At 36.2% G+C, this 26,263-nt stretch overlaps 2 protein-coding genes across 20 annotated transcripts; both read left to right on the plus strand.

Moving 5' to 3' along the window:
- The first annotated feature begins 1,723 nt into the window (after positions 1 to 1,723).
- syncripl (synaptotagmin binding, cytoplasmic RNA interacting protein, like) lies at positions 1,724 to 8,823 on the plus strand. 14 transcript variants are annotated; one of them, XM_083545562.1, is made up of 13 exons: positions 1,743 to 1,885; positions 3,157 to 3,315; positions 3,562 to 3,734; positions 3,952 to 4,070; positions 4,674 to 4,781; positions 4,870 to 4,983; positions 5,216 to 5,392; positions 5,606 to 5,741; positions 5,877 to 6,082; positions 6,186 to 6,335; positions 6,437 to 6,558; positions 6,676 to 7,036; positions 7,446 to 8,823. In XM_083545562.1, the coding sequence occupies exons 3-13, from the start codon at positions 3,608 to 3,610 to the stop codon at positions 7,479 to 7,481; spliced, it is 1,656 nt and encodes a 551-aa protein (XP_083401688.1). In that variant the 5' UTR covers positions 1,743 to 1,885; positions 3,157 to 3,315; positions 3,562 to 3,607; the 3' UTR covers positions 7,482 to 8,823. The 14 variants fall into 14 exon arrangements, with proteins under 14 accessions (XP_083401685.1, XP_083401684.1, XP_083401682.1 ...); XM_083545560.1 differs by lacking the exon at positions 7,446 to 8,823 and adding an exon at positions 7,144 to 7,338; XM_083545557.1 differs by lacking the exon at positions 7,446 to 8,823 and adding an exon at positions 7,144 to 7,336 and having other exon boundaries at positions 1,746 to 1,885; positions 6,655 to 7,036.
- Positions 8,824 to 9,003: 180 nt separating this feature from the next.
- Positions 9,004 to 24,275, plus strand: LOC310728293 (sorting nexin-14-like). 6 transcript variants are annotated; one of them, XM_083545536.1, is made up of 31 exons: positions 9,004 to 9,303; positions 9,411 to 9,550; positions 9,952 to 10,072; positions 11,405 to 11,478; positions 11,571 to 11,649; positions 11,731 to 11,774; positions 11,846 to 11,933; positions 12,058 to 12,142; positions 13,046 to 13,202; positions 13,282 to 13,357; positions 13,443 to 13,487; positions 15,080 to 15,160; positions 15,323 to 15,437; positions 15,783 to 15,938; positions 16,049 to 16,173; positions 16,743 to 16,801; positions 17,327 to 17,353; positions 17,840 to 17,968; positions 18,460 to 18,592; positions 19,308 to 19,494; positions 19,620 to 19,703; positions 21,578 to 21,678; positions 21,767 to 21,878; positions 21,962 to 22,002; positions 22,091 to 22,210; positions 22,343 to 22,466; positions 22,666 to 22,830; positions 23,016 to 23,111; positions 23,350 to 23,441; positions 23,523 to 23,579; positions 23,674 to 24,275. In XM_083545536.1, exons 2-31 carry the CDS (start codon positions 9,420 to 9,422, stop codon positions 23,710 to 23,712), a joined length of 2,943 nt encoding a protein of 980 aa, XP_083401662.1. In that variant the 5' UTR covers positions 9,004 to 9,303; positions 9,411 to 9,419; the 3' UTR covers positions 23,713 to 24,275. The 6 variants fall into 6 exon arrangements, with proteins under 6 accessions (XP_083401662.1, XP_083401663.1, XP_083401664.1 ...); XM_083545537.1 differs by lacking the exon at positions 17,840 to 17,968; XM_083545538.1 differs by lacking the exons at positions 17,327 to 17,353; positions 17,840 to 17,968.
- The last annotated feature ends 1,988 nt before the right edge of the window (positions 24,276 to 26,263 follow it).

The raw sequence follows: 26,263 nt of genomic DNA on the forward strand, positions 1-26,263 counted from the left end.
GGCAAAACAGAATTGGAATTGACAGAGTGATGAGAAAAGTAGGCAGGAGTACAAGGAGATGCGGCAGCAGGTGAAGATGGATGGTGGGTTAGATGGTGTGAAAATGGTGAAGCAGGAAATGGATAGAATTAGTAAGAAGGAAGTGAGAGCAGCAATTAGGAGGATGAAGAGTGAAAAGTCGGTTGGACCAAATGACATACTGGTTTAGGATTTGGGATGTTTAGGAGAGATGGCAGTGGAGTTTTTAAAAAGATTGTTTAAAAGGATTTTTTAAGAATCTTTAAGAATAAGGGAGATGTGCAGACCTGCAGTAACTACAGGGGAATTAAGTTGATCAGTTACACCATGAAGTTATTGGGAAAGAGTACTGGAAGCCAGGCTCAGAAAAAAAGGTGATAATCTGTGAGCAACAGTTTGGTTTCATGCCGAGGAAGAGCACCACAGACGCATTATTTGCTTTGAGAATGTTGATGGAGAAGTATAGAGAAGATCAGAAGGAGTTGCATTGTGTGTTTGTGGATTTAAAGAAAGCTCACGACCAGGTGCGGAGAGAGGAGTTGTGGTATTGTACGAGGAAGTCAAGTGTGCAGAACATGTATGAGGACAGTGTGACAGCAGTGAAGTGTGCAGTAGGAACGACAGTCTGGTTCAAGGTGGAGGTTGGACTGCATCAAGGATCGGCTATGACGGATGAGGAGGAGAAAAGTGGCAGGAGTGATTTGTGATAGAAGAGTATCTGCAAGAGTGAAAGGGAAAGTTTATAGGACTGTGGTGAGACCTGTGATGTTGTATGTTTTAAAGACAGTGGCATTGAGTAAAAGACAGGAGGTGGAGCTGGAGCTAGCAGAACTGAAGATGTTGAGATTTTTATTGGGAGTGACAAGGATGGACAGGATTAGAAATGAGTTTATTAGAGGGACAGTGCATGTGGGTCATTTTGGAGACAAGGTGAGGGAGGCGAGATTGAGATGGTTTGGACATGTGCAGAGGAGGGACATGGGGTATATCTGTAGGAGAGGGACATGGGGTATATCCGTAGGAGAATGCTGAGGATGGAGCCACCAGGATGGAGGAAAGACATGCAGGTAGTTGGGTTCTATAATACAGTCAATTTGACTGTGTTATAGGACAAGAGGCGAACAAGTTCCAATAGAGCACCAAGATGTTGCCTTAGATGCCTCGCTTACAAATTGTATAGTTAATGTATTTATCTTTATTACGGTTTCCTAGTTATTAATGTATATATATATATATATATATATATATATATATATATATATATATATATATATATATATATATATATATATATATATATATGTTTTGTATTTTTTAATAGCAGCGGCACACTTATGACAAATTCCTTGTCCATGCAGCCCGTGATACTTGTCAATAAAAGTGATTCAGAAAGAAATTAATTAAGAAAGAATTTACGAGACATTTGGATCACACGTGTTTAGAATAAAGAAAACACCCGTTGTCTTGAATCTCTGGGCAGATTGTGTGAGTAGGGAAATCACTACAATGTTTAATAGGCAAATCGGGAACAAAACGTGGATAAAGCGCTATCTTGAGCTCCTGATACACAATGCTGCTCTCTGCTGATAGGGTTTTGTTGTCGTCTTTGCCCGAGAACGCTTATGTAGCGCTTATGGGCAGCGGCGTCTCCACACGCGCGCAATGAGCGCTCCCCTGAATGGGCGAGTAAGAAACCCCGTGCTTTAGAAAAAATCTCGCGGCGTGACACTCGCCGCCATTTTGCATCGTCCTAGCTAAGTGCAAGAACGGCGCCGGACCAACGGCAGGGGTTTTGGTCACTTTATTTTTCCATTTTCTCCCGTTTTCCCTCCGGAGTCATCCATACACAACAATTATTAATCGACAGGTACGATGAACGTCTTGAGCTTGGCTGAGAAATGTACGGCATTAGAAAAAATGTGATCTGATGTTCTTTTGTTTTCAAACAAAAGTAGCTCGGAACTGCTCGGGACGTCTCAGACCGGCTTTTTGAAAATGGACTCCCATGTGTGGCGGCACGTTGGCACGTTGACTTGCATCTGGCTAATATAGCTAGCTTTTTTTGTTAACATAGGCCCGGGCTCGATGTATACACTATTCGTACAATTTTTGCATTTATATGACTTTTTTTGTTGCCGTTGACGGAGGGGGAGGAGATAATTGGCTGGAAAGTGTTCGCTAACCCGGGCGGAAAGGATAAACATTATTTCCCGGCTAAGTTATTAGGCTAGCACACCGCTTAGCCACATAGCAAGCTGGCTACCAACATCGCTCAAAGTTATGAGAGTTTTTCTTCATCACTATGAAAGGTGCACGATTATACTGGAGATTAGTGGTAAATCAGTTCTGGTTCAATTAAGATACGAGCCACTTGACAGCGTATTTCACAGGAGCTGTCAGTTAACGCGTGGTAGCAATGGGGAGTTGTAGGTGTCCACGTTGCGTTTGTGTTCTGGCCTAAATGTGATGGCTAGCTAGCTAGGTAGCCTAGTGGTTAGCTTAATGTGCTCCGCGCCACATTGCAATTTGAAGCTGCAAAAGCTCATCAGTTAGAATTAAACAAAGAGATCTCTTTTCAGACCCCGAGCTGTGTGTGTTACCGCAGGTAACTTTTGCAGTCTCAGAGAGCAGATATTAAGTTCGATCTAATAATCAATTGTCAAGTTCTTGTTGGTGATCAGTGCACAATATTACTGGGTGTTAAGATGTCTAGATTTTAGCGGATTTGTGTTTAAACTGTTGAGCTCACGTTTCTCACAAGTAATCGACTCGACAACAGATCGCTCACATGCTTGCTTGTAGCAGTAGATAAGTGCAAATGAGCTCCCAAAAGAACACGTGGAAAAGCACACACAGGGCTGGGAGATCAAGTTCAGATCTTGTTGTTAGCTTCGTTAATTCATAAATCATCAGGCCGTTCTTGCAAAACTAAAATGGGTGTGGAAAGTACTCAGGAAAATTGAGGTCTGTGTCTACTGAAGGTGTCTAAGCAGGAAAACTGGGGCCTATTTGTATTCCTCCTGAAATAGTGCTGTGCACGTTTGTGCAGGGGATATGAAAACATGAACACAGGGTCAGGCAACAGGTACCTTGACCTCTGCCCAGTTTGAATTAATTTGGCTCATTGCATCTGCGCAGATAACGGAGACATGGCCACAGAGCATATAAATGGAAACGGTACTGAAGAACCAATGGAGACTTCAGCTGCAGTTACCCATTCAGAACACTTCCAGACATTATTAGACGCTGGGTTACCTAGAAAAGTTGCTGTCAAACTAGATGAAATTTACATAGCAGGTAAGGCCCCTTGAACTTTCAGCATATTCTCACCCATTGCAGGTTTTAATCCAATTGCATGTGCTTTTTAAAAATACAATTGTGGGAATTGGAAAACCAAAGCAACTTTTTGTGGTTTCCTTCCAAAATGGGTACTGCAGTCATAAGGTGTTTGTGAAAAGAAATACAATTATATATAATTTTATTTGCATAAAAGACAATTGGCCAGTGATATATATTTTTCATTTTTCTCTGTGCCTCCCTTAGCAGTTTGAAGGAAACAGTATCCAGGGTGGCAGTTTCAGAAAATTTCATGTGTAGTCCCTTAAAGCTGAGTATTAAGCAGGCCAGAGGAGGTCTCCTCATACAGTGTCAGGGCAAGTGTGTTGCCAGATGGACATATGCAGGAACAATGGAGCAGCTGGCAGTGGTTAAGACAGGTGACGGGTCCTCATAAATCACTGTGAGCAAGCTTGATATGCAGAGGGTTTCTGGATGGCGGTCTCAAATTACGCCATGACATCTGTTGTGATTAGTCCTGTATATTTGTTCTTTGTCAACAGCGATATTTGAATAGCACAGTACGGAGTGGGATGAAAGAACGAACCAGCAGTTTATCTTTATTGCATTATTCTTTTGTTTGCATCTCTTGCTCAGGTCTGGTTTCTCACAGTGATCTTGATGATCGGGCAATTGAAGCTCTAAAGGAATTTAACGAAGAAGGTGCCCTGCAGGTCCTCCTCCAGTTTAAAGAAAGTGACCTCTCACATGTTCAGGTAGGTTTGTATTGAAGAGCTCATACATTAGTGATGAAAAGTAATTCAGTCCATTTCAGAGCAATTATTAATTTTTTGTTAATTTAAGTAGTTTTCAACTTTCAAGAGGGATTTCTTTTTTTATTATTATTTTAGAGCATGCAGTGGTTGATGGAAAGGGAAGGCTGTGTGAATCATGCTGTGATTATTGATGTATTGCATAGGGTTAAATCACAAAGCAATTTGTGAAGAAGGACTCTAATCAGCCCTGGAAAACAAGTGTAGGGGGGTGAACATTATATAGTTTATAGAGCTAGGTCAGTCAGCCACTCTGGAGCTAGGTCAGTTTGTGTTCCAGTTAACACTTTGCTTACATTGTGAAAATCTTTTTTTTCAACATTATAATTGGAAAGGATGAATGCTGATCTTAGTTAACACTGTAGTTTACAAGTTATTGTTTCAGAAAAGAATATAAAGAGTGACACTGGAGTAAGAAAATTTTTTTTTTTTTTTTTTTTTTTTTATAAATAAATCCCCTTCGTTTTGTCAAGGCTTGTCACTGCCACTCCCATATGAGTATACAGCACCGTAGATTATTTTATTTATTTATTTTGTTTTTTTTAGAACAAAAGTGCCTTTCTCTGTGGAGTTATGAAGACATACAGGCAGAGGGAGAAGCAGGGGACCAAAGTGTCAGATTCTAATAAAGGACCAGATGAGACAAAAATCAAAGTAAGTAGTATTTTACTTGATTATTTATTTTTAAGTAAAACAAAACATTTTATGGCAGAGATGCATTAATTTATTTCTGATTTGCTAGGCCTTGCTTGAGAAGACTGGTTACACACTTGATGTGACAACAGGTCAGAGGAAATATGGTGGCCCTCCTCCTGAGTCAACCCACTCAGGTGCACAACCCACGGTTGGGACCGAGGTAAAATCCATGACACCCCAAGTCTTAATGTTTTCTGTACTTTTGCCATAGTGGTAAAAAAAAACATACCTTTTTTTTTTTTTTTTTTTTTAAATGATTCAGTTGCAACAGAAGCATATGAATTTTAATTGAAGAAACTTTTTTTTTTTTTTTTAATGAATGCAAGATATTGTTTTAATGCATTTTGACACATTTCACACACGTGCAGTTAAGGGGTCTTTCTTTTCTTTAGATTTTTGTAGGAAAAATTCCAAGAGATCTCTTTGAAGATGAGCTGGTCCCCCTGTTTGAAAAAGCTGGGCCCATATGGGACCTGCGTCTAATGATGGATCCCCTCAGTGGCCTAAACAGAGGCTATGCCTTTGTCACTTTTTGCACTAAAGAGGCTGCTCAAGAGGCTGTGAAACTGGTAAGTAAATTGACAGTGGTAACAATAATTTGATAAGTGTTCTTGGACAAAGGAGCATAGTTTAAAAACATACTTTATTTGGTTGAGTATGATTAAGATATTTGCAAATGGTGCACAGAGTAGTACAGATTGTCCCACCCCAAGTGTTGCACACTTCAGGGAAGTTGTCTATCAACCCTAAAAGAATGACCTAACAGTTTACATCTTTTTCAGTGTAACAACAGCGAGATCCGTCCTGGCAAACACATTGGTGTTTGTATTTCTGTGGCCAATAATAGACTGTTTGTTGGCTCCATCCCCAAGAGCAAAACTAAGGAGCAGATAGTGGAGGAATTTGCTAAAGTTACAGGTAGGTAACATTTTCTATATTTGTGTAGCACAAGGGCAAGTTGTCTGTATGAGCTGTATCAATACATGTAGACTGTAAATGAAAACTGGGTTCATATTTAATTCCCTATTTATTAATGTTTTTCTTTTGTTTTAGAGGGGCTGAATGATGTAATTTTATACCATCAGCCTGATGACAAGAAAAAAAATAGAGGCTTCTGCTTTTTGGAATATGAGGATCACAAAACAGCAGCACAAGCACGGCGTAGGTTGATGAGTGGCAAGGTGAAGGTGTGGGGAAATGTGGTGACCGTGGAATGGGCTGATCCCATTGAGGACCCTGACCCAGAGGTTATGGCGAAGGTAAATAGGCCGAATTTGTGATCTGCAATTTCTGAGTTGTTGTTCTGAATTTTTTGAAATTTGAAAAATAAATGTTTGTATTTATTTTCTTGCTCCCTTTTAGGTTAAAGTTCTGTTTGTAAGAAACCTTGCAAGCACTGTATCAGAAGAGCTCTTAGAAAAGACATTCAGTCAGTTTGGAAAGCTTGAGAGGGTGAAGAAGCTTAAGGATTATGCCTTCATTCACTTTGAGGACAGAGATGGTGCTGTCAAGGTACCACATTAGGTTTTTTTTTTTTTTTTTTTTTTTTCTTCACACTTGTCATGTTTGGGGATAATGTTAGCTGATTTGTTTAACTGTGCATTTTTCAACAGGCTTTATCTGAAATGAACGGGAAAGATTTGGAAGGTGAACAAATTGAAATAGTCTTTGCAAAACCACCCGATCAGAAGAGGAAAGAGCGGAAGGCTCAGAGACAAGCAGCCAAAACCCAAATGTAAGTCTAATTATTCTTACTGCAACATACTTTTTCCCCCCTTGTTTGTAATCTGTTGTGTGTTGCTCAAATTCCATTACTTGTGTTTTCAACAAGGCATTTCTGGGCCTCCTCCAGGTATGATGATTATTATTATTATGGGCCACCCCATATGCCACCTCCTACAAGAGGACGAGGACGAGGATGCAGGGGAGGCTTCTCTTATCCTCACGACTACTACGGCTACGATGACTATTACGAATACTATGGCTATGACTATCACAATTATCGAGGTGGCTATGAAGATCCGTATTACGGCTATGAAGACTTTCAAGTTCAAGGTAGAGGACGAGGGGGTCGAGGAGCCCGTGGATCTACTCTGTCCCGGGGTCGAGGTGCAACAGCAACTCGAGGACGAGGTTTCTCCCAGCGTGGAGGACTAGGCGCCAGTAGAGGAGCACGTGGCTCCAGAGGAGGAGCTCAACAAAGAGGTCGCGTGGTAAGTTTGTGTTGAAAAGGAAGGCTATTATATAACCAATTGCCACTTTTTATACTAATAATTTATTGTTTACTATTTTCTTCTTTTAAATTGCTAACACATAAAAGGCACCTTGTGGAAGAAATGGACCAAAGGTTTGCATGTTTCTCTCTTATAAAACAAACAAAAAAAAACCCCGCTTTGATTATATGGAGCTAAACAAAACTGTTCTTTCAAAATGATTTTTGGGACGCAACCGTAATGTTTTAATGCTTTATTTTTAAATGTTTTGCACAAATTCCACAGGTGTATAAAAGCTCTTTATATGTAAAACTACCTTTCACATGTCATTCCTTTTAGATTTGTTGTGTGTATGCATCTTTTATTTATTTAAATTCTTTTATGCTAATTGCTGCTTTTTGTTTCTCAGCAGGGAAAGGGGGTCGAGGCTGGTCCTGACCAGTGACGGTGAAGACTGACTTGCTACATGGGGTTACACCATAAGCTGCCAGTGAAGATGATGGTAAGGTCGAAGCAATGCCCCCAATGATGTTACAGCCTTTCAGAAGCAGATCTCCCATACTGCCACCCTTGAAAACCAGTGGAAATTCTGTTCACTTGTACCTTTGGACTTGTATTCATATGTCATGCATTTAAAATTTGTCACACCCTACCCCCTGTAACATGCTCCAAATATTACAAAATATGCCAGTTTAAAAAACTGAGATTCAGACTTCCTAAAGGATACTAAACAGTTTTTGTTTTTTTTTGTTTTTGCACTTTTAAAGTCTCTGAGTTTGAAGTGGCTCAGTGGAGCTTGATGTATATTTTTGTGCTAATTGCAATTTTATTGTCAGAATATCCATGTTTATCTAAATTAATTATTTGGATGAAAAGGACATGACATCTGCAGGTTTTTGGTGTAACCACCTTGCATGGATAAGTCAGGCATTCCAGGAAAGTGGTTCTTTTCAGAACTTGTCTTTAAAGGGTTGGTTAACTACCTCAGTACAGAGGATTGAACTACCCTGCCTGTACTGTAAATAGGGAAACTTATATTGATGAAAGCAGGGCTTGTTTTTTATGAAATATGCATTAGAGCAGCTGCTCAAAAGATGTACTTAATGTAATATAATAATTTTGCTGCTGCTCTGACACTGCAAACAGTCAAACTGGGCATGCAAAATAATCTCATATGATGAGCCTGAACAAGCCCTGCTTTTATCGTATTTTGAACTGAATTAGCCTCCTTGCTTCTTCAGATTATGTAGTTACTGGTTGTATGATTGTATGATAGTTTTGGAATAAAATGTTACTTTTGTAAAGGCTTGAACATCACAAAGGCGTCAACTGCTTTTGGTAAGCCCTGCAGTGTCCCTTTTTCTAACATTGACATTTTTTTTTTTAATAAAAGAAAATTAGTCCTCCTCAGATCATGCATCATCTTGTCTTGTTTTATTGAATCATGCACCATTTTAAAAGAATGATTACATTTCCACTTAAGAATTAAAATCTAGGCCCTGTTATCTTTTTGTGTATCTGACTGTGTTCAGTACGTAGGGATGTGATCATTCAGTGGAAAAAGGGATGCTGCAGTTTTGGTTTATATTCCACAGTTGACTGAACCATTCAACCGGTTTTGTACACAGTTAACTCCCTCTTGAAGCTGTATCAACCTTTTGACATGTTAGCAGTTTTAAACTATTGTTGGTGGCCAACAACGTTTTTGCATTCCTGCAAATAAATTGTTTTATACTGTAAAATGAGGTGAGTGTAACTTATTTTTGTAATAAAGTTTTTTATTTTAATCTGTGTCTTAAAACTGGTTACTGTTATGGCCTTAAGACATTAGATATTTGATAGTTAAAACTTTAGTTAATAGAAAGCTGTTATTCTTCTTCAGTTGGAGTATACAGACTCCGTCTATATTTATTTATGATATCATGGTTTCCGAAGTCATCTCCCTGTGTCGTCCGGCAATGTGCTTCAGTGCCCAAACTGCTACGGTTATAGAACACGTGTTAATAGCCGCGCCTTCACCCGGATATGACGCAACTTTGGGATCAACCTCCTTCAAATGAACAAAGCATTGAACCGTTATAAAGCGAATTTTAATGACTGGCACCGGCGATGGAACGACAGAGTGTGAACGTAGATGTGTGTGTCATGGCCGGGAAAGTGCTTGATCCTATTTCCGCTGCAATTTTGTAAAGGAAGTGAGGTAGCGGCGCTGTCCGTCTGTCAAAACAATCGGTGCTGTGGATAGTGTTGGATTTGCCTTCCTTGGGGTAAGTACAGCTAGTCGTTTTCGCTGGTTTGATGAACGCAGCTCTCGTGATTCCATTGTTGACAGCTAATAAAGCAAGGCTCCTTTACTTGCGTTTCATCCATGCAGCTCGGAGAAATGTCTTTCTTCGGAGTATATTTAGGGACGGTGAGAAGGAAGCTGGAGCTGTGGAGAGAGCTGGGCCGACAATACCCTGTCTTCTGCTTTCTGCTCGTGCTCCTACTTCTGTCTACTGTGTTATTGAATAGGTAACATGAATTTAGGTGGATAAAAGTGCGTTACACAGCTGCCCCCTATAATTTTTTTTTTTTTTTTTTTTTTTACAAATGCAGTGTTTATGTATCGATAAATGAATCGCGAGTTGAGATTCATTGGATATATAATACTTTAGTGAATAAATAAATCATATAATAGTTATATACATATTATTGTGCGTGATAGTGTAATATAAACATTGAAAAGATTGTTGCGTGAAACTGCTCCACTGACATTAGTACTATTACAGCATTTTTAACGCGTTTGTTTGTAATGTACATTTCGCGTTCGTTTTATTATCACTGACTACATCTTTCATAAATGAAAGTGTGTATGTTTCACCTGAAGTCATGCTTTAGGGACCCTACTGACACCTGTCCTGTTTGTATTTCAGGTATCTTCACGTTATAATCATTTTCTGGTCATTCTTAGCGGGAGTGGTTACCTTTTATTGCTCTCTGGGGCCCGAGACACTTCTTCCTAATATACTAATTACAATTAAAGCAAATAAAAAGGTACACATATATTAAAAATAAATAAATAAATAAAACGTGTCCAATTTACTGTGTGTATGATGTGGGAGTAAATAGTCAGATTTTTTATTTTTTTTTGTGTGTGTAGTTTATATTTGACAATGTTCTAGTGCAAAAAATCCACTCCAATTTTATACAGGATGCCCTTTTTACTGCGTATTTATTAATATGCACAAAACCAATCAACTCATAAGTGATATGTTTTTTGGATAATTTACCAAAACCTTTGGTAATTACAGCTATATATATATATATATATATATATATATATATATATATATATATATATATATATATATATATATATATATATATATATATATATATACAGCAATATAAATGTAAACACAAGTTTCCCAAAAGTTAATAACGTTCCTGATTATTTTAGGACGCTATTTTTACCAACAGGATGATTGCTCATTAATGAAATCGTCTTTTATAATAAAATCAGGTTCTATTTGCACAAAAGCATCCGTAACCACTTTTAAATGAATCTTTAAACCAAAGATTGTCTGTGCCTGGGATGCATTTGTAATCCTCCTATAATGCTATTTAATTCAAAAGCCTGTATAATTTTTCAAGATCATTTTAAATAACAACTGTAATTTATGCTTTATTTACTAAAATGTTCACATTGTGTGGACTGGTATGGCTCGGTATATGAAAATATTTTTTTTGTGTGTTGAAATATTGCAGAAATATGGGTTTATTTTTGAGCGCCATAAGGCATTTGAGCAAACCACTGGCGAAGATAATAAAGATGGAATCTCAAAATATGTCTATATTAATTAACTTGGTTATCAGAGCACGTTTTAATGTAATGTGCATCGTGGCTGTATATTGCAAACATATAATATGCATGTTGCCTTGTTTTCTAATAAATAAAGAAGACGTGTCTACGTATTCCTATATCCAAACAATTTCGACTAGTTTCAAGGTTTTTTTTAAAGTAAAGATGGGATTATTTAAAAAATGTCAACCCTCCCCACAAGCTTCCACATGAACAATTTAACCTTGTAAATGGTTTTTGTCATCACGTGGGCTTTAAAACAAACAATCCCCTGATACTGTCTGTTGTTTGTATCTGTTTGTATTAATTTAATCTAATATTCAAGCCAAGTAATGTGTTTGGCTATATTTCTTATAGTTAAAAATACAAATTAAAATGACATTATGTTTATAATTTTGAAGTGGATATATGGAGGTGTATTAAATAGCAAAAAATAATTTATCTGAATATTTATTCCCCTCTCAAAATCGAACAATAATTTTAATAAACACCTTTTAAAATCAACTTTTTCTCTGCATTAACAGTCAGATCAGCAAGAGCTCTTTCCTTTTGCCCACAGCTGTGCTGTCTGTGGGAAAAGTAAATGCACAAAACACAGGTAAATTTAACACAGGTAGTGTTTCATCCTTATCTAAGATTAGCCCCAATTATGTTAATAAAATAATTAATTTATTTTGTTTCTGCTATTAGACCAACATTGCTTCTTGAAAACTATCAGCCATGGTTAGATTTAAAAGTGCACTCCAAGGTTGATGCATCATTGTCTGAGGTAAGAGACCTTAGCACCTCAGTGTAAGATCACTTTTCTTTGAGTTTTGAATGGTTAATCGAGAATCTTATCTGTCCTCAGATTCTTGAACTTGTCCTTGAAAACTTTGTGTACCCATGGTACAGGTATGTTGATTGCATCCATTCCGGTCTTTGTGTATTAAGCCGTGTCAATTAAAATGAATCCTTGTTGATAGGGATATTACAGATGATGAAGCATTTGTGGATGATCTCAGAGTGACCTTGCGCTTTGTAACTGCAGTGCTGGTCTGCCGAGCACAAAGAGTAATGTACAATTTCATTTTTATTTTTTAGTCGTCTAGATTCTTGTTCTAATCCTATAATTGTTAAGACTTCAAAGGTGTCTTTGTATTACATAGCTAATAGGAAATTCTCTTTTGCTTTACAGGTTGATATTCCATCTCTCATAACACTCAAACTACTTAAAGTTGCCATGAAGCACATTGAAATAATTGCCAAAGCAAGACAAAAAGGTATTCCATGAAACATGATTTGTTAGGACTCCACAGGGGGGCAATAGTGAAGGAGGAATCATCAGTATATTCCTGGCAGAAACTTGTCCTCTTAAGTGATGAATATTTTAATGATAATAACACAACACTTAATGTACACACACAAGAACCCAAAAACATTTATGAGGACCAGAAAATCAGTGCTTTACAGTGACCATGACAGCAGATTGTCTCAGGATTTCAGACTATTAAAACCTTATGGGCTGTCTGAGTTGAAGAAGGTAGACCTTATGCAGTGTTCGTGTATACAGTGACTTGTAACCACCAGTGACTTAATTTTTAATGAGAGCTGGTGAACTTCTGCAACATAATCAACAATTAAGATTAATTAATATGGGGGTCTTCCCGTGGGCTCACCACCTGCAGGAGGGACCGTAAGGGACGGTGCTGTGAGGATTGGGCAGCAGTCGAAGGCGGGGGTCTGCTTAGACTGCTGCCCCCGCGACCCGAATTACGGATAAGCGGGAGAAAATGAATGAATGAATGAAAAATATGGGAGTGTCCCATTGATGTGACAGAGTTAAAAAAGTTTAACTTTATTCAAATGTGTAGCCACCAGTGCAGCAAAGGTTCTGATTTGTTGCCAAAAGTAAAATACTAGTTGTGCCATTTAAAGTTACTGGCAACCAGTTGTAGAAACACCTACTGGTGACTTCATTGTACAGTGACAAATTACTTAACATAGCATACGAACATACTGTAAATTTCTGCATCGACAAGTGGCTCAAAATGTTCTGTCTTCAGTTTTGTTAGACATTACAGAAAAAAGTTTGGCAGAAAAACCTTCCCATTACCAGCCGTTGTTTGATAAATAATTTACTGAACTGTGGAGTTAACTTTATTTTTGTTCTGTGTATGCTTTAGTGAAGAACTTCGGACATCTGCAGCAGGCTGCGTTAGAGGAGTATGGTCCTGATCTGCATGTGGCTTTGCGCAGCAGGAGGGATGAGCTGCTCTACCTACGCAAGCTTACTGAGATGCTTTTCCCATACATTTTGCCTCCAAAAGCTACCGACTGCAGGTAATGAAACAGTCATAATAAGTGTTTGCACCATTTCTCCGCCTTTTCCTCCTTTGTTGCATGCTTCTGTATTTTCCAGATCTCTTACTCTTCTGATAAGAGAGGTTCTTGCTGGCTCTGTATTCCTTCCTGCTATGGATTATTTGGCTGATCCTGTGAGTGTTGTTGGGAAAGAAACCTCTTTCAAAAATGGCTGTTTTATGAACATATAAAAATCAATGTTTCATTTTTCTTCTTTAGGATACTGTGAATCAATTGCTGCATATTTTTATTGACAACTCTCCAGTAAGTTTTAGTTATATAAAAAAAGCTATTGTTCTCTGTGATCATAAATGATGAAATTTTTGTTGCAGTGAAAGTGTCGTAGTAATAAGAAAAAATCTCTTACTTGTAACATGCACAACACTATTCCAAAGCAAATTTGCTGTGTTGTACAAAATAGTTACAAAGCTTAATTTACAAAGATTTAACAAATATAATTTTTGTTGCAACCCCCTCTTAATTCTGAATAAGATTTTTCTTAGTCACTACAATTCACAGTGTTGTAATGGATGGTGTTAGGAATGAAATAATCTTGAGTAACCACCCCATCTTTCTAGTTTATATAAAAGGCTAATTAATACCTACTGATAAGAATAATAGTCACACTTTATTCATCGTATTGGTGGTAATGGTAACAGATTGATCATAGTCAATAGTCAGTTTGTGTAGAGAGCCTAGGATTGTATCCTTTAGGTAAACAGGACTTACATTGTATAGGTCACATGACAGCTGGAGTAGAAGCTTGTGTCCATCAGGACAACATGAATAGATGTTTGAAGGCCATGAGAAAGCAGGTGTAGTGACTTTTAAGTGTCAAGATGTTTACCCAGTGGTTATTAGCAGTGTTGTGCTAGTTACCAAGAAATAGTAACTAGTTAGTTACTAGTTACTTCATTCAAAAAGTAACTCCACCAAAAAGTAATGCGTTACTGTTAAAAGTAACTTTTTAGTTACTTTTTTAAAGAAGGTTCTTTAATGTTCCTATTAATGCCCTTTTATAATGTTCCTATTAATGCCTTATATTATTTAAGTCAGACCAGCACAAACTATATATCACAAGGATTTCTGAAATAAATAACAGAACAAGCTGAATAATATATTCAGAATCAAAAACTAAAGTGGCTTTTGGATCATAAAAGCTGTTGTGTTGAGCCCTTAAAAATGTTCCTTTCACAGCTTAGTTTACTTGATAGTATACTTATCAACAATATACAACATAACACCGGGTTAGCTTCTAGCTTCGTCGAGGCATGGGGTTTGTGGAGGTGCTTCGACATATTGGAGTAGATACGACCTTCGAACCAAGAAGACACAGCTTACATTTGACTAAAAAGTTTTGGTCTTTATGCTCAACTAAAGTGAAATAATGAGCATATTTCCACTTTGAGAAACTTGTCTTTCTCTCCTCGACTCGCCATTACTGCCGCACAGACCTGAATAAACGGAAACATGCCCACAGTGCGTCTTCTTCGTGTTTACAGTGGTTCATCCACCAATCCTACAATGCGTCTCTGCTGTAAACAGTTTAGACTGTAGGCTACACTTCAGCCGAAATTCATTCATTTAAAAAAGTAACGGACAACGCAGCATACGGTAATGGAGTAACTTTATTTAAAAAGTAATACTTTACAGAATTAGTTACTGTCAAATGTAACTGCGTTACAGTAACGCGTTATTGCCCAACACTGGTTATTAGTATAAAGAAGCTCAAGTAAGGACAGTTTAATCTTTAACAGTCTAATAAAAATAAATGCATTATTAAACAAATATGTTTCTAAATAAACATTTGTTGTATATGTGTGTATATTATTTTGATTGTGGATATCTTATTGTAGCCTGAAGCTGCTACTGAACCAGCTTCTGCATTTGTGCCATTCCTGCAGAAATATGCAGACCAACGCAATAAGACGTCTTCAGTGAGTCTTCTTTCCTGATTCTGTGATGCTTTTATTTAACTCCGCATAGACTTTAAATATTCATCTTCATTTATAGATAATCTATGATGTGCACAATCACGATTAGGTTTTCAAATTAAATAAATGTTATCTGTTGTTGTTTGGTATTAATCTCCAAATCAGGTATTAAAGCTAGAACTTAAGGAGATCCGGGAGCAGCAGGATCTGCTGTTTCGCTTCATGAATTTCCTCAAGCAAGAAGGAGCAGTTCATGTGCTGCAGTTCTGCCTCACTGTTGGTAAGGTTTAAAAACTTAAAAATGTAAAAGGTATTTTGTGTACGTCTTTTAGTCTTCTCTGTTCTAGCTGTTCCACATGGCAGCTAAACAGTTAGCTCAGAAGGAGAGTGCTGATTAATTCTGTACATAGAAGATAACCGATATCTATTATTGTCAACCATTGTTTAGACAGAAAGAAAAGAAGGGAATTTCATTTCCACTCAAACAAAATGGCCAGTTGCCTGACTCAGGAAGAATTTGAAATCTTTAAACAATACTGAGAGTACTAGGAGATTAATTTGGATGGTTAAAAATGTGTTTACGTTTTTTTTTGTTTTGTTTTATATATATATATATATTTTTTAGAAGAGTTTAACGATAAGATACTTCGGCCAGAACTATCGGATGCTGAAAAACGTATGCTGCATGAGGAGGTGAAAAAGATATATGAAACATACTGCCTTGATGAGAGCATTGACAAAATCCGCTTTGACCCTTTTATTGTTGAGGAGATAAGAAACAGTAAGTTACTCTTTTGTTGTTTTAGGATAATTGTTAGAGTCAAGCATTTTGCAGAACAGAAAAATAAAAATTTGCCTTCTAATTCATCTTATGCATTGTTGTTTCTACAGTTGCAGAGGGTGCGTATGCTGACGTTGTTAAACTGCAGACTATGCGTTGTCTGTTTGAGGCCTATGAACATGTTCTTTCCTTGTTGGAGAATGTTTTTACTCCCATGTTCTGCCATAGTGATGAGGTAATGGCAATGCTATGCACACAGCACCCTAATAGTATAAGTTCCTGATGCAAATGCTTGAATGAACCATTTAACACCAAGCCTAGCTCTCTAGAGCACTCGCTTTGAAGCACAGTTTCTTAGCTGATTAGCAAGTGTTTTTTTTCAAAAAAGGAGAAATTACTAAAGAGTGGCACTAGATGTGGGCACCTATAATATTTAAATGTAATTTTCATATTTAAATTATTTAATTTATTTTTTATTTATTCGTCATACACCCAACCATACACAGTATAAACTGTAGTGAAAAGCATGTTACAGCTGTCTTTGATTAATTTACAAAAAACTTGAATTTACTATTATACAGGTAGAAACAATATATAAAAAGATCTTTTAGAAAAGATATGTCAACAACAGTATGACTGTTTTTGGACTTTACTGCACATATGTGCAGTTTATTGTGCAGTATGAAAGTATGTAATATTTGATAGGTAGCATTTAAAACTTATAACTTTCCTATTATACATTACTAAGGGTCGCTTAATAAATCTTAAGGAAATTAAAAACTTACTACTATTTCAATGTTTCAGTATTTTAGACAACTGCTCCGGGGGGCAGAATCCCCAACCAGGAGCTCAAGACTTGGCAGGTGGGTAGTCTAGATAATAAAACCTTTGGAATGTTGGGAAAAAATAAAACATACTGTTACATATGTTTTGTTTCAGTTTTTCCCTGACAAATCATACAAAAATTCATTTAAATGCCTCCTTTTTGCAATTGAATGTGTTTGCAGTGGTTAGCTTTGGCCATGAAACTGAATTTGTGGGCATTAATAAAAAAAATCTGAATTGCTTTGCCAGATAAATGTGACAAAAATGTAAAGGCTTACACGCCAGACTGGATTTTATTTTATTTTTACTGAACTTTTCTTTCCAAGCTTCTTATCATCTACCAGAAATGACAAACTATTAAAATAATAATTTTTTCTCACTCTTTCTCTCTCACTTATTTGTTTGTCTTACCATATTCATTTGTTTATCAAATTTTTGCTCATTTATTCAGTTCCTCGAATGCTATTTTCTTTCCTTTAAATTAAATATCTTATTTGGCACTTTTATAATAAGGCTTAGAGATTGCAGAAGACAGCTGTCATTTCTTTTGCCCATTATTTCAGAAATAGCGTGAGTTTGGATGACATCCGGTGAGTATGCTGTCGGCTTCATGCTCAACCTGTAGCTCTTCATTCGCAACATAATGCTTCATGTGAGATACATGCTGGAATGCAGGGAAATATTTGCTTACTCTTTCATGTCTCTTTGAACAACACTGGTGTGGCTTTGCATAACTCATAACAGCTTTTTTTTATTTATTTAGGTTTAGCAATATGTTGCTCATTTAATTAAAACCACTTTTTTTTAAACTGAGTCTAAATTGCCTGATGTCTGTGCACATGTTACACAAAAGTCTTTAACTTTTGCATTAACAGGATTTGAGATAAGGCAGTCTGTGGAGCTTTGTGCCTAACTGCTATTTGCTGTTCTTGAGAACAATACTAAGATTTACTACAACAACTTGCACAATTAACTTGACCACCTTAGCTAATTCTTTTTATCTCTTTCTCATACCATGTGACTACACTTTGTATCTGTGTCCATCCATTGACCGTACATTCATCCGTGGGCTCTAGCTTTTCTGAGTGGGACTTTACCATGAGCCTAGAGTCTCTGTTCAGCTCATCTGCATCTGTCTGCTCTAATGTCTCACCCATTCTTACCTACCCATCTGGCTCTAATGCAATGCGCACTGTTGTACTTAAGTAAGTCAGGATCCATTGCAAGTCCTGTAGCCCTAAATGCATGGATTATTTTCATAACCCTCAGGCCTCTGTGTTTGTGTGTGGAATTTCAGTAGGTTGATCATACTCAGGGGGCAACAATATATTTTGTTGCAAATGTAGCTGTTGATATAATAATGTAATATATTATTTTAGGGGACTGTGGGGACTCTCCATATAGTATTGTCTATGTAAAGGAGTTAACTTTACAAGTCAAAAAACAAATGAGAATAATGCTGTCCATGTGCCTTGGTAGAAGATTTAAACCATTGAAGATTTGACTGAAACTATTTGAATTTTTTCTTACAAATGTTTATGCAATGCAGTGTTTATTTGAAAGCGTTAACTTCCCCTTATAAATGCATGACAATTGCATGTTAAAGCTTGTGGTTATGTTAATAAGCCTGCTTAAAAATCATTACGAAGAGCTCCAGGTATGTTTTTTTGTGATTGTGAATATGTATTCTTTTCAGGAACACATCAAAGCGAGGAGAATCATTTGGCATCAGCCGCATCGGCAGTAAAATAAAAGGGGTTTTTAAGAGTACCACCATGGAAGGAGCCATGCTTCCCTCTTATGGACTAGCAGAGGGAGAGGATGATATGGTTAGTGAATTCTGCTTTATGACAATTTTTTAAAGAAAGAATTTGGTAAATGTACTCAGTGTCTTTAAAACTGTGGTGGAGTGTTCAGGCACTATGTTTGGATGCTGTTACATTATTTGCCTATGTTTCCCCAGCAGCACTACCTCTGACATTTAAACCTCAATGTGGGTTTGGCTCTCTTTCTTATTCTGTCAGCTCATAGCGCTTGTCAAATGTTGTTACAGTAGTCAAGTTTTATCCCACCCTCAGCTTATGTAGTGAACAAGTGTAAAAATAGGGGGTTGCACCTGCATGGTCCTGTATAAATGTAGACTATGCTAAACAACTAGTTAGAATAAAAATAAAAACATTTAAGTGTGTAACTTTTTTGGGGGTTATCCTTAAACACTATATTCATGGTAATTATTATTTTTTTTTAGCTCACAGTAATTTTCCTGTGTATAGTTACACAATTAATTAGTATGTACTTATTAATATTAAATACTTATATTTCTTAAATGTCTTTTGTTGTGACTTTTATCCCTGCTGTATATGCTATGACTGGCAGCATGACTCATGTTTATATAGATTAATTTATGACCTTAAACACTTGTGTAATTAATTTTAGTGTTATTATATATAAATCAGAATAAATATTTTGTAAAAGTAGTTTTATGTATTATAAAAAATGTTTTCTATTTATTCCCTTTTTTTCCCTTTATAAAAAAACATTTAGGTAGAGGAGGCCATCATGGTTATGGAGGATGATTTACCCATGGAGGCTATCAGTACTCCAAGTACACCACGTAACCTGACAGCCTGGAGCATCACTATCCCCTATGTTGACTTATTTGATGATGAAGTAAAAAAAGAGAGAATTCCTGTGTATTGCATAGATGTGGAGAGAAACGACAGGAGAGCAGGTAAAGCCTAAAAAGATTTATTACAAAAGAATTTGAATTGTTCAACTGTTATTTAAATACAGATAAATAGATTTTTATGTGTTACATAAAAGACCTGCAGTATAACTTCTTTACTTGCATTTCAGTGGGTCATGAGACAGAACATTGGTCTGTTTATCGAAGATACCTGGAATTTTATGTTCTTGAGTCCAAACTTACAGAATTTCACGGTATATACAATTTGATTAATAGGCAGTGGGTGAATTTATTTGTATGTTTTCTCTCTCTCTCTCTCTCTCTCTCTCTCTCTCTCTCTCTCTCTCTCTCTCTCTCTCTCTCTCTCTCTTCTCTCTCGCTCTCTCCCTCTCTCTCTCCCTCCCTCCCTCTCTCTCTCTTTTTTTCTCTTTCTCTCTTCTTCTCTATCTATATATCAGTAGTGGACAAAGTACACAAAGCAGGTACTTGAGTAACTTTCACTCAAGTACCTTCTTTGTGTACTTTGTCCACTACTGATATATACGTACAAATGTTTTTAAGTATCTAAGTACTATGATTTATTATGGCTATAATGTCATGTTATAATTTTTGTCATACGACTAATCTTTTAAATTAGTCTTTTAAGCTGCACTGGAGTCAGTTCAGGACTTATTTATTACAATCACAGAAAACCTTTATGACCATCTAATCAAATCAAAAAGTGCTAGTGCAACTACAGTCCAACTAGACTAGTTAGGCTGTAATTGTTTTGTTGCAAGCTACATACATTATTATTAACTACATATTATAAATTATAATGTCATGAAAGCTAAAAGAAATATTGTTGCTTTATGCGTAAATGCATAGCAGGCAACATAGCATAACCTAAGTTAAGAAGTTATTAGCCAGTTTCATTAAATGCTTTCGCCTATACTATCATCATAACAAAAGATGAGTGATTGAGCTGCATACACACCTTTATCTTTTGCATGTTTTCCCCTATTCCTTTCCTCTTTTTTCTGATTTGGGCTACTGAGGGTTTAGACCTTTTTTGTCATCCATTATTTTAATTTGGATTCAGCTATTCTTACTGACGTGACGTCACCCAACCCCCACCTCTCCTTTCTAAGTGTATGAGTAAGGGAACTTCTCCGGGCGGTGGGCGCACACGCCGACTCTCAACCAGGTTCATTGACTGTGACATGATATAATAATCAATCATAATAAAAAAGGCAAGTCCATATCGCCCAAATCCGTACTTAAAATGCCAATGCTGCCTGAATTGGCCAAGCAGCGATCAAAACCGAGCATGCTCTACACTGATTGGTGGCTAGCTGTGTGCTTGGGCAGTTTAACTGTTTATCCACTCATAAATAAAAAGGAACGTCGGATTATGAAGACTATGAAATGTAGTTGAGTAAAAATATTTTTTATATATATATATATATATATATATATATATATATATATATATATATATATATATATATATATATATAAAACACACAAAGGTATGCTACTTAATACCATTACGACCACAAGCCGCAGCGTACAACAGTGCGTACCAGTTTTCGTCAGCACTACCATCTCCGCGTTTTAAAAGATATAGAAAGAATTCGTAAATCAAAATGGTGTAGAGGTGATACAAATGGCATAAAATGAACAAATACTACTTAAAGATTTTTATAACATGATTTAATAGTACTGTACATATAGCCTACTCGGTCTGTCGGAACGAATCGTGGTCGTAAGTCGACGACTACCTGTATATATATATATATATATATATATATATATATATATATATATATATATATATATATATATATATATATATATATATAAAAGTCTCCCCAATCAGAAATACTTAAGTAATGCACAGATATGCAAAGAGGCTACTTAAGTACAGTAACACTCTCTCTCTCTCTCTCTCTCTCTCTCTCTCTCTCTCTCTCTCTCTATCTCTCTCTCTCTCTCTCTTTTATATATATATATATATATATATATATATATATATATATATATATATATATATATATACACACACACACACACACACACACACACACACACACACACACACACACACACACACTGTATAATGCTACATATATCTGTTTTGAAACAGGTTCATTCCCTGATGCACAACTTCCATCTAAGAGGATAATTGGACCTAAAAATTATGAGTTTTTAACATCTAAGCGTGAGGAATTTCAGGAATATCTACAGGTATTCATGATAGACAAATGGATTTTTCAGTTTAAGCCACGTCCTGTATGTAATCACTGACATATGCATGCTGGGTGTGTTTATTTAGAATCTCCTGCAACACCCTGAGTTGAGCAATAGCCAGCTGCTGGCAGACTTTCTGTCCCCTCACAGCGTGGAGTCGCAATTTCATGACAAGATGTTACCTGATGTCAATCTTGGTACTTTATTTGCATAATGGTACTCATGAGCAGAATATGTAGACTCTTAAGTAATTTTTTTTTATTTTATTTTACTCTTACAGGGAAGATAATTAAATCTGTACCTAGCAAACTAATCAAAGAGGTTAGTTACTTCGGTGCTTCTTTGCAACGTACATGATACTGTCATAGAATTATAAGGATTTATTTAGAGTATCTGCTCATTTCTTCAGAAAGGCCAGCACCTAGAACCATTTATCCAGGCGTTCTTCAACTCGTGTGAGTCACCAAAACCTAAACCCAGCCGGCCAGAACTCACTATCCTCAGCCCCACATCGGAAAACAACAAAAAGGCAAGCTTTTAAGAATGTTATATAATTATTTCATTTAAAATATAAAACTAGTTGATAATTGGTTACTTTCTATTAGAAGTGTCTAAATCTTAACCTGCTTCCTTATCTTTGTATATTCTTGGTGTTCTTTAGCTTTTCAATGAACTATACAAAAACAATGCAAATCGCTCAGAGGTCACAGAGAAGAGGCACAATCTGAATTATTTTATGGAGATGATTACTGTAGAAGGTGTTTATGACTACTTAATGTTTTTAGGTAAGTCTCTGAATAAAACAACGAATTGAAAAAAAAACCCCACATCTGCAGCCATTTTCAATTTGTCAATTTTGCCAATCCATAATATTTATAGTTACTCTAAACATTTAGCATTGAAAATGATATGAAATGGAATTTAAAACTATACATTTTTATATTTGCCTACAACTAAAGGGTTTTTGTCCCAAAATGTTTGCAGGACGAGTGGTATTTCATATACCTGATTGGTTGCACCATCTCCTAATGGGTGGGCGCATCCTGATCAAAAACACACTGGAAGCTTATACTGAATACTATCTGCAGAACAAACTTGATCAGGTGTTGCAAGAGCATCGTGTGGTTTCACTTATCACTCTGCTCAGAGGTAACAAGTACATTTGACAGAAAGTGTGATTGTTAACAGTTTTTAAATAACACGCTCATAATAATATACTAGTATGATTTTTATAGCTTTAGTCATTTGTCGATATAGAATTTTTTTTTATTATGTCAGTCATTTAAAATGGATTCTTTTACTATTAATATTTGACAGTATGTACTTATCCCTAGATGCAGTATTCTGTGAGAACAGTGAACCACGCTCTTTAGAGGACAAACAAAAAAGAGCCAGAAAAACGTTTGACGAAATGAGGAATTACATTCCAGGTTGAGCAGCTGATATTAAAATTTCTCTCAGTGTAGATGTATTAATTGAAAGAGACTCAAAGCACATTTGTACGTCGCTCTGGACAAGGGCCGCAAATGTAAATGTAGCAAGTAGCATGTTCATGAGTGTAAATGACATCATGGCAGAAGCTTGTGACTGAATCAGATTTATCCAAGTGAAATAAAGTAAAATAAGTGAAATTAACAAAATTAAGTGAAATTGTTGCTTTTGTGTTAGATTTGCTTGGAAAATGTATTGGCGAGGAAGCAAAAAATGAGGGAATAAGGCTTCTCTTTAATGGATTTCAGCAGCCAGTTCTTAATAAGCAGGTAAGTGGTTATAAATTCTTGCCTTTATTGTGGAATCTGCTCTACAAATATTTATAGGAATTTCATCACATCTGCTTGCAGCTCACATACATCCTGCTTGATGTAGTAATTCTGGAGCTTTTCCCTGAACTAAACAAAGTAAGTTGTATTCTATGCATCTTAAAGTTTAATAAAGAACAATCCTAATGGTAATAATCATGTTACCATTTTTAATATTCATGCTGAATTTTAGGTACAAAGAGAAACTTCTGTAATGGCTCCATGGATGTAGAAAAACACACCACAAAATAGATGCAATTTCCTGTGTACCTGCATGTGCAAAATCCAATGTAAATGTCAGAACAACCATTTACAGTGATGTAGTTTTAGACTATACAATTATTATTATACAAAGCATGACTTTATCCATATAGATTGATGCACGGGTTTGGCTATAACATACTTAACTGCATTGAAATGCCCATAACAACATAAAGCAAGATTAAAACCTTTTTTTCTATAGAAAAAGCTTTATTTTTTAAAATCTATTTTTTTCCCCAACTATTAAATTAGACTGTATCAGTAACTGATTTGAAAGAGTGAATAGGTTGTGATACACTACGTTAAAAAAAAAACTTTAATGTTGTTAATTGTAAAAACAATTTGTAGTCATATGTTTTAAATGTTATGTAACCATATATTGCTGTCAGGAAAAATAAAATTGGACAAGTGTGTTTTGGGGGAGATATTTGTAAATACTCTCTATCTTGACACTACCCACTACTCTTTCATTCACTGTTATGATGCAAGTGTGTGTTTACATGTGCCTCAATAAAATATTTTATATAAACCATCTGTCTGTGTCTGCGATAAAATGTATAAGTATTATTATTGCTTTTATGAACTGAATCCTAAAATACTAGGTTTGTATTTGATATGTAATTGTTTAGGGCAGACTCTTAGAAAAGGGACAGATCTCAAGTTTCACTAGAGATCTGTTATCAAAAGCGAGGATTGACTGAAATGAAATGCCAAAATGCAGGAACCCCCCAAAACCCTTAGACATGTAATGAACAATAACATTTAAACAAATAGGTCCTGAAAGTAAGATGTTATTTTAACGGACTTTATCAATATCAGAGCAGATCTCGCACATTTCGTGAATTATTAAGGCAGAAAAGTACCCCAAGATGGTATATGTGTATATTGTTTTTAGATGCATTTGTTATTTGTAAGTTATGTTGTTTCATGAATTGGAACGAGTGTTTGAGGTACTCCTAAAAGTCATTTCCTCAATAATAATAAAAATAAAAATAAAAAAAACATTGGGAGATTTTAGCCTTTGGAAGTTTGTTTGTGTTTCTACATAGTATATTGTACTAAATAAAAAATTAGCATTTGTGAAATAATAATATATTTCTATATATTTTAGTTCCCTCGTGGCCTTCGATAGCTCAGTTGGTAGAGCGGAGGACTGTAGTGGATCATTCTCAGATATCCTTAGGTCGCTGGTTCGAATCCGGCTCGAAGGAGGCACTATTTATATATTTTTTTTCTAGCTTTAAGGCCAGCGTCTTTTTTTTTTTTTATAAAGTGTGTGTTGTGTATATATGATGGAACTGTATTGTGAAATTATATTACACTGAACATCTCAGCTGTATAACAACAGAAAGAAATCTAAAACACGTTTCGTCCAAAACCATGCCATAAAATTAGTTGTTGAACACTCGCTGCGAACACTGTCGGTATACAGGTAGTCGTCGAATTACGTCAACGATTGGTTCCGACAGACCGGAACTTCGTAATACGATTTGGTCGTAAGTAGAGTAGGCGATATGTACAGTACTGTAAAATAATGTTATAAATATCTTTAAGTAGTATTTGTTCATTTTATGCAATTTGTATCATCTTTACACCATTTTGATTCACGAATTCTTTCTTTATCTTTCAAAATCACGAAGATGGTAGTGCGGCCTCGTACGCCGCGGCTTGTGGTCGTAATGTCGAATGGTCGTAAGTCGACCTGTATGTTGATTCTTCATAATATTTTGTGTCGAACTAGCCTAGATGGAGAAGTTTGTCTTTCTTTGTGTAGATGCAAACTGAAAGAACTGGAGAAATGTCATGCCGATAAAGATTTTCAGGTGAACTGTGCCAGCCGGATCGCATGTTTCTTCGTGTAAATGCAGACTGAAAAAAAAAATTGGTAATATTAAAGCCGTCCCCTGTGGCCTTCGATAGCTCAGTTGGTAGAGCGGAGGACTGTAGTGGATATATCCCAGAAATCCTTAGGTCGCTGGTTCGAATCCGGCTCGAAGGAGACTTTATATTGATTTATTTATTTTACATATCCAAGGCCAGCTTATTTTTTTTGTAAAATTACCTGTGTGTAAAATAATGTAACTGTATTGTAAGTAACACTAAACATCTTCGCTGTATCACCCAAGAAAGAACTCTAAAGCATCTTCCATCCTAAACCATGCTATGAAATGAACTGTTGAACACTCACTGTGAACACTTTATAATATACACAAAGGAAAGTGATATTAGAAACTGCAAATAGAACACAGTAAACAAGACACAAATTGTGTCCAGGTATCCAAGTGCACTATAACGTGTAGGAAAATGGGACAGACCCTGTGTAGTCATCTGTTAAAGAAGATCTATTGTAGCTATTGGACAACAGCTTTGGTGTCAAATACATTACATTACATTACATTACATTACCTCACATTACCTCATATAAAACATCCAGTTACTACAAAAAAGGCCGACATACTGCAGTACTTCTGCAAGTAAGTCTCAATTTTACTGTTTTAATAGATATTTGAAGAAAACAGTTC

Source organism: Silurus aristotelis (assembly GCF_946808225.1).
Source record: "Silurus aristotelis genome assembly, chromosome: 6".
Classification (NCBI taxonomy): Eukaryota; Metazoa; Chordata; class Actinopteri; order Siluriformes; family Siluridae; genus Silurus; species Silurus aristotelis.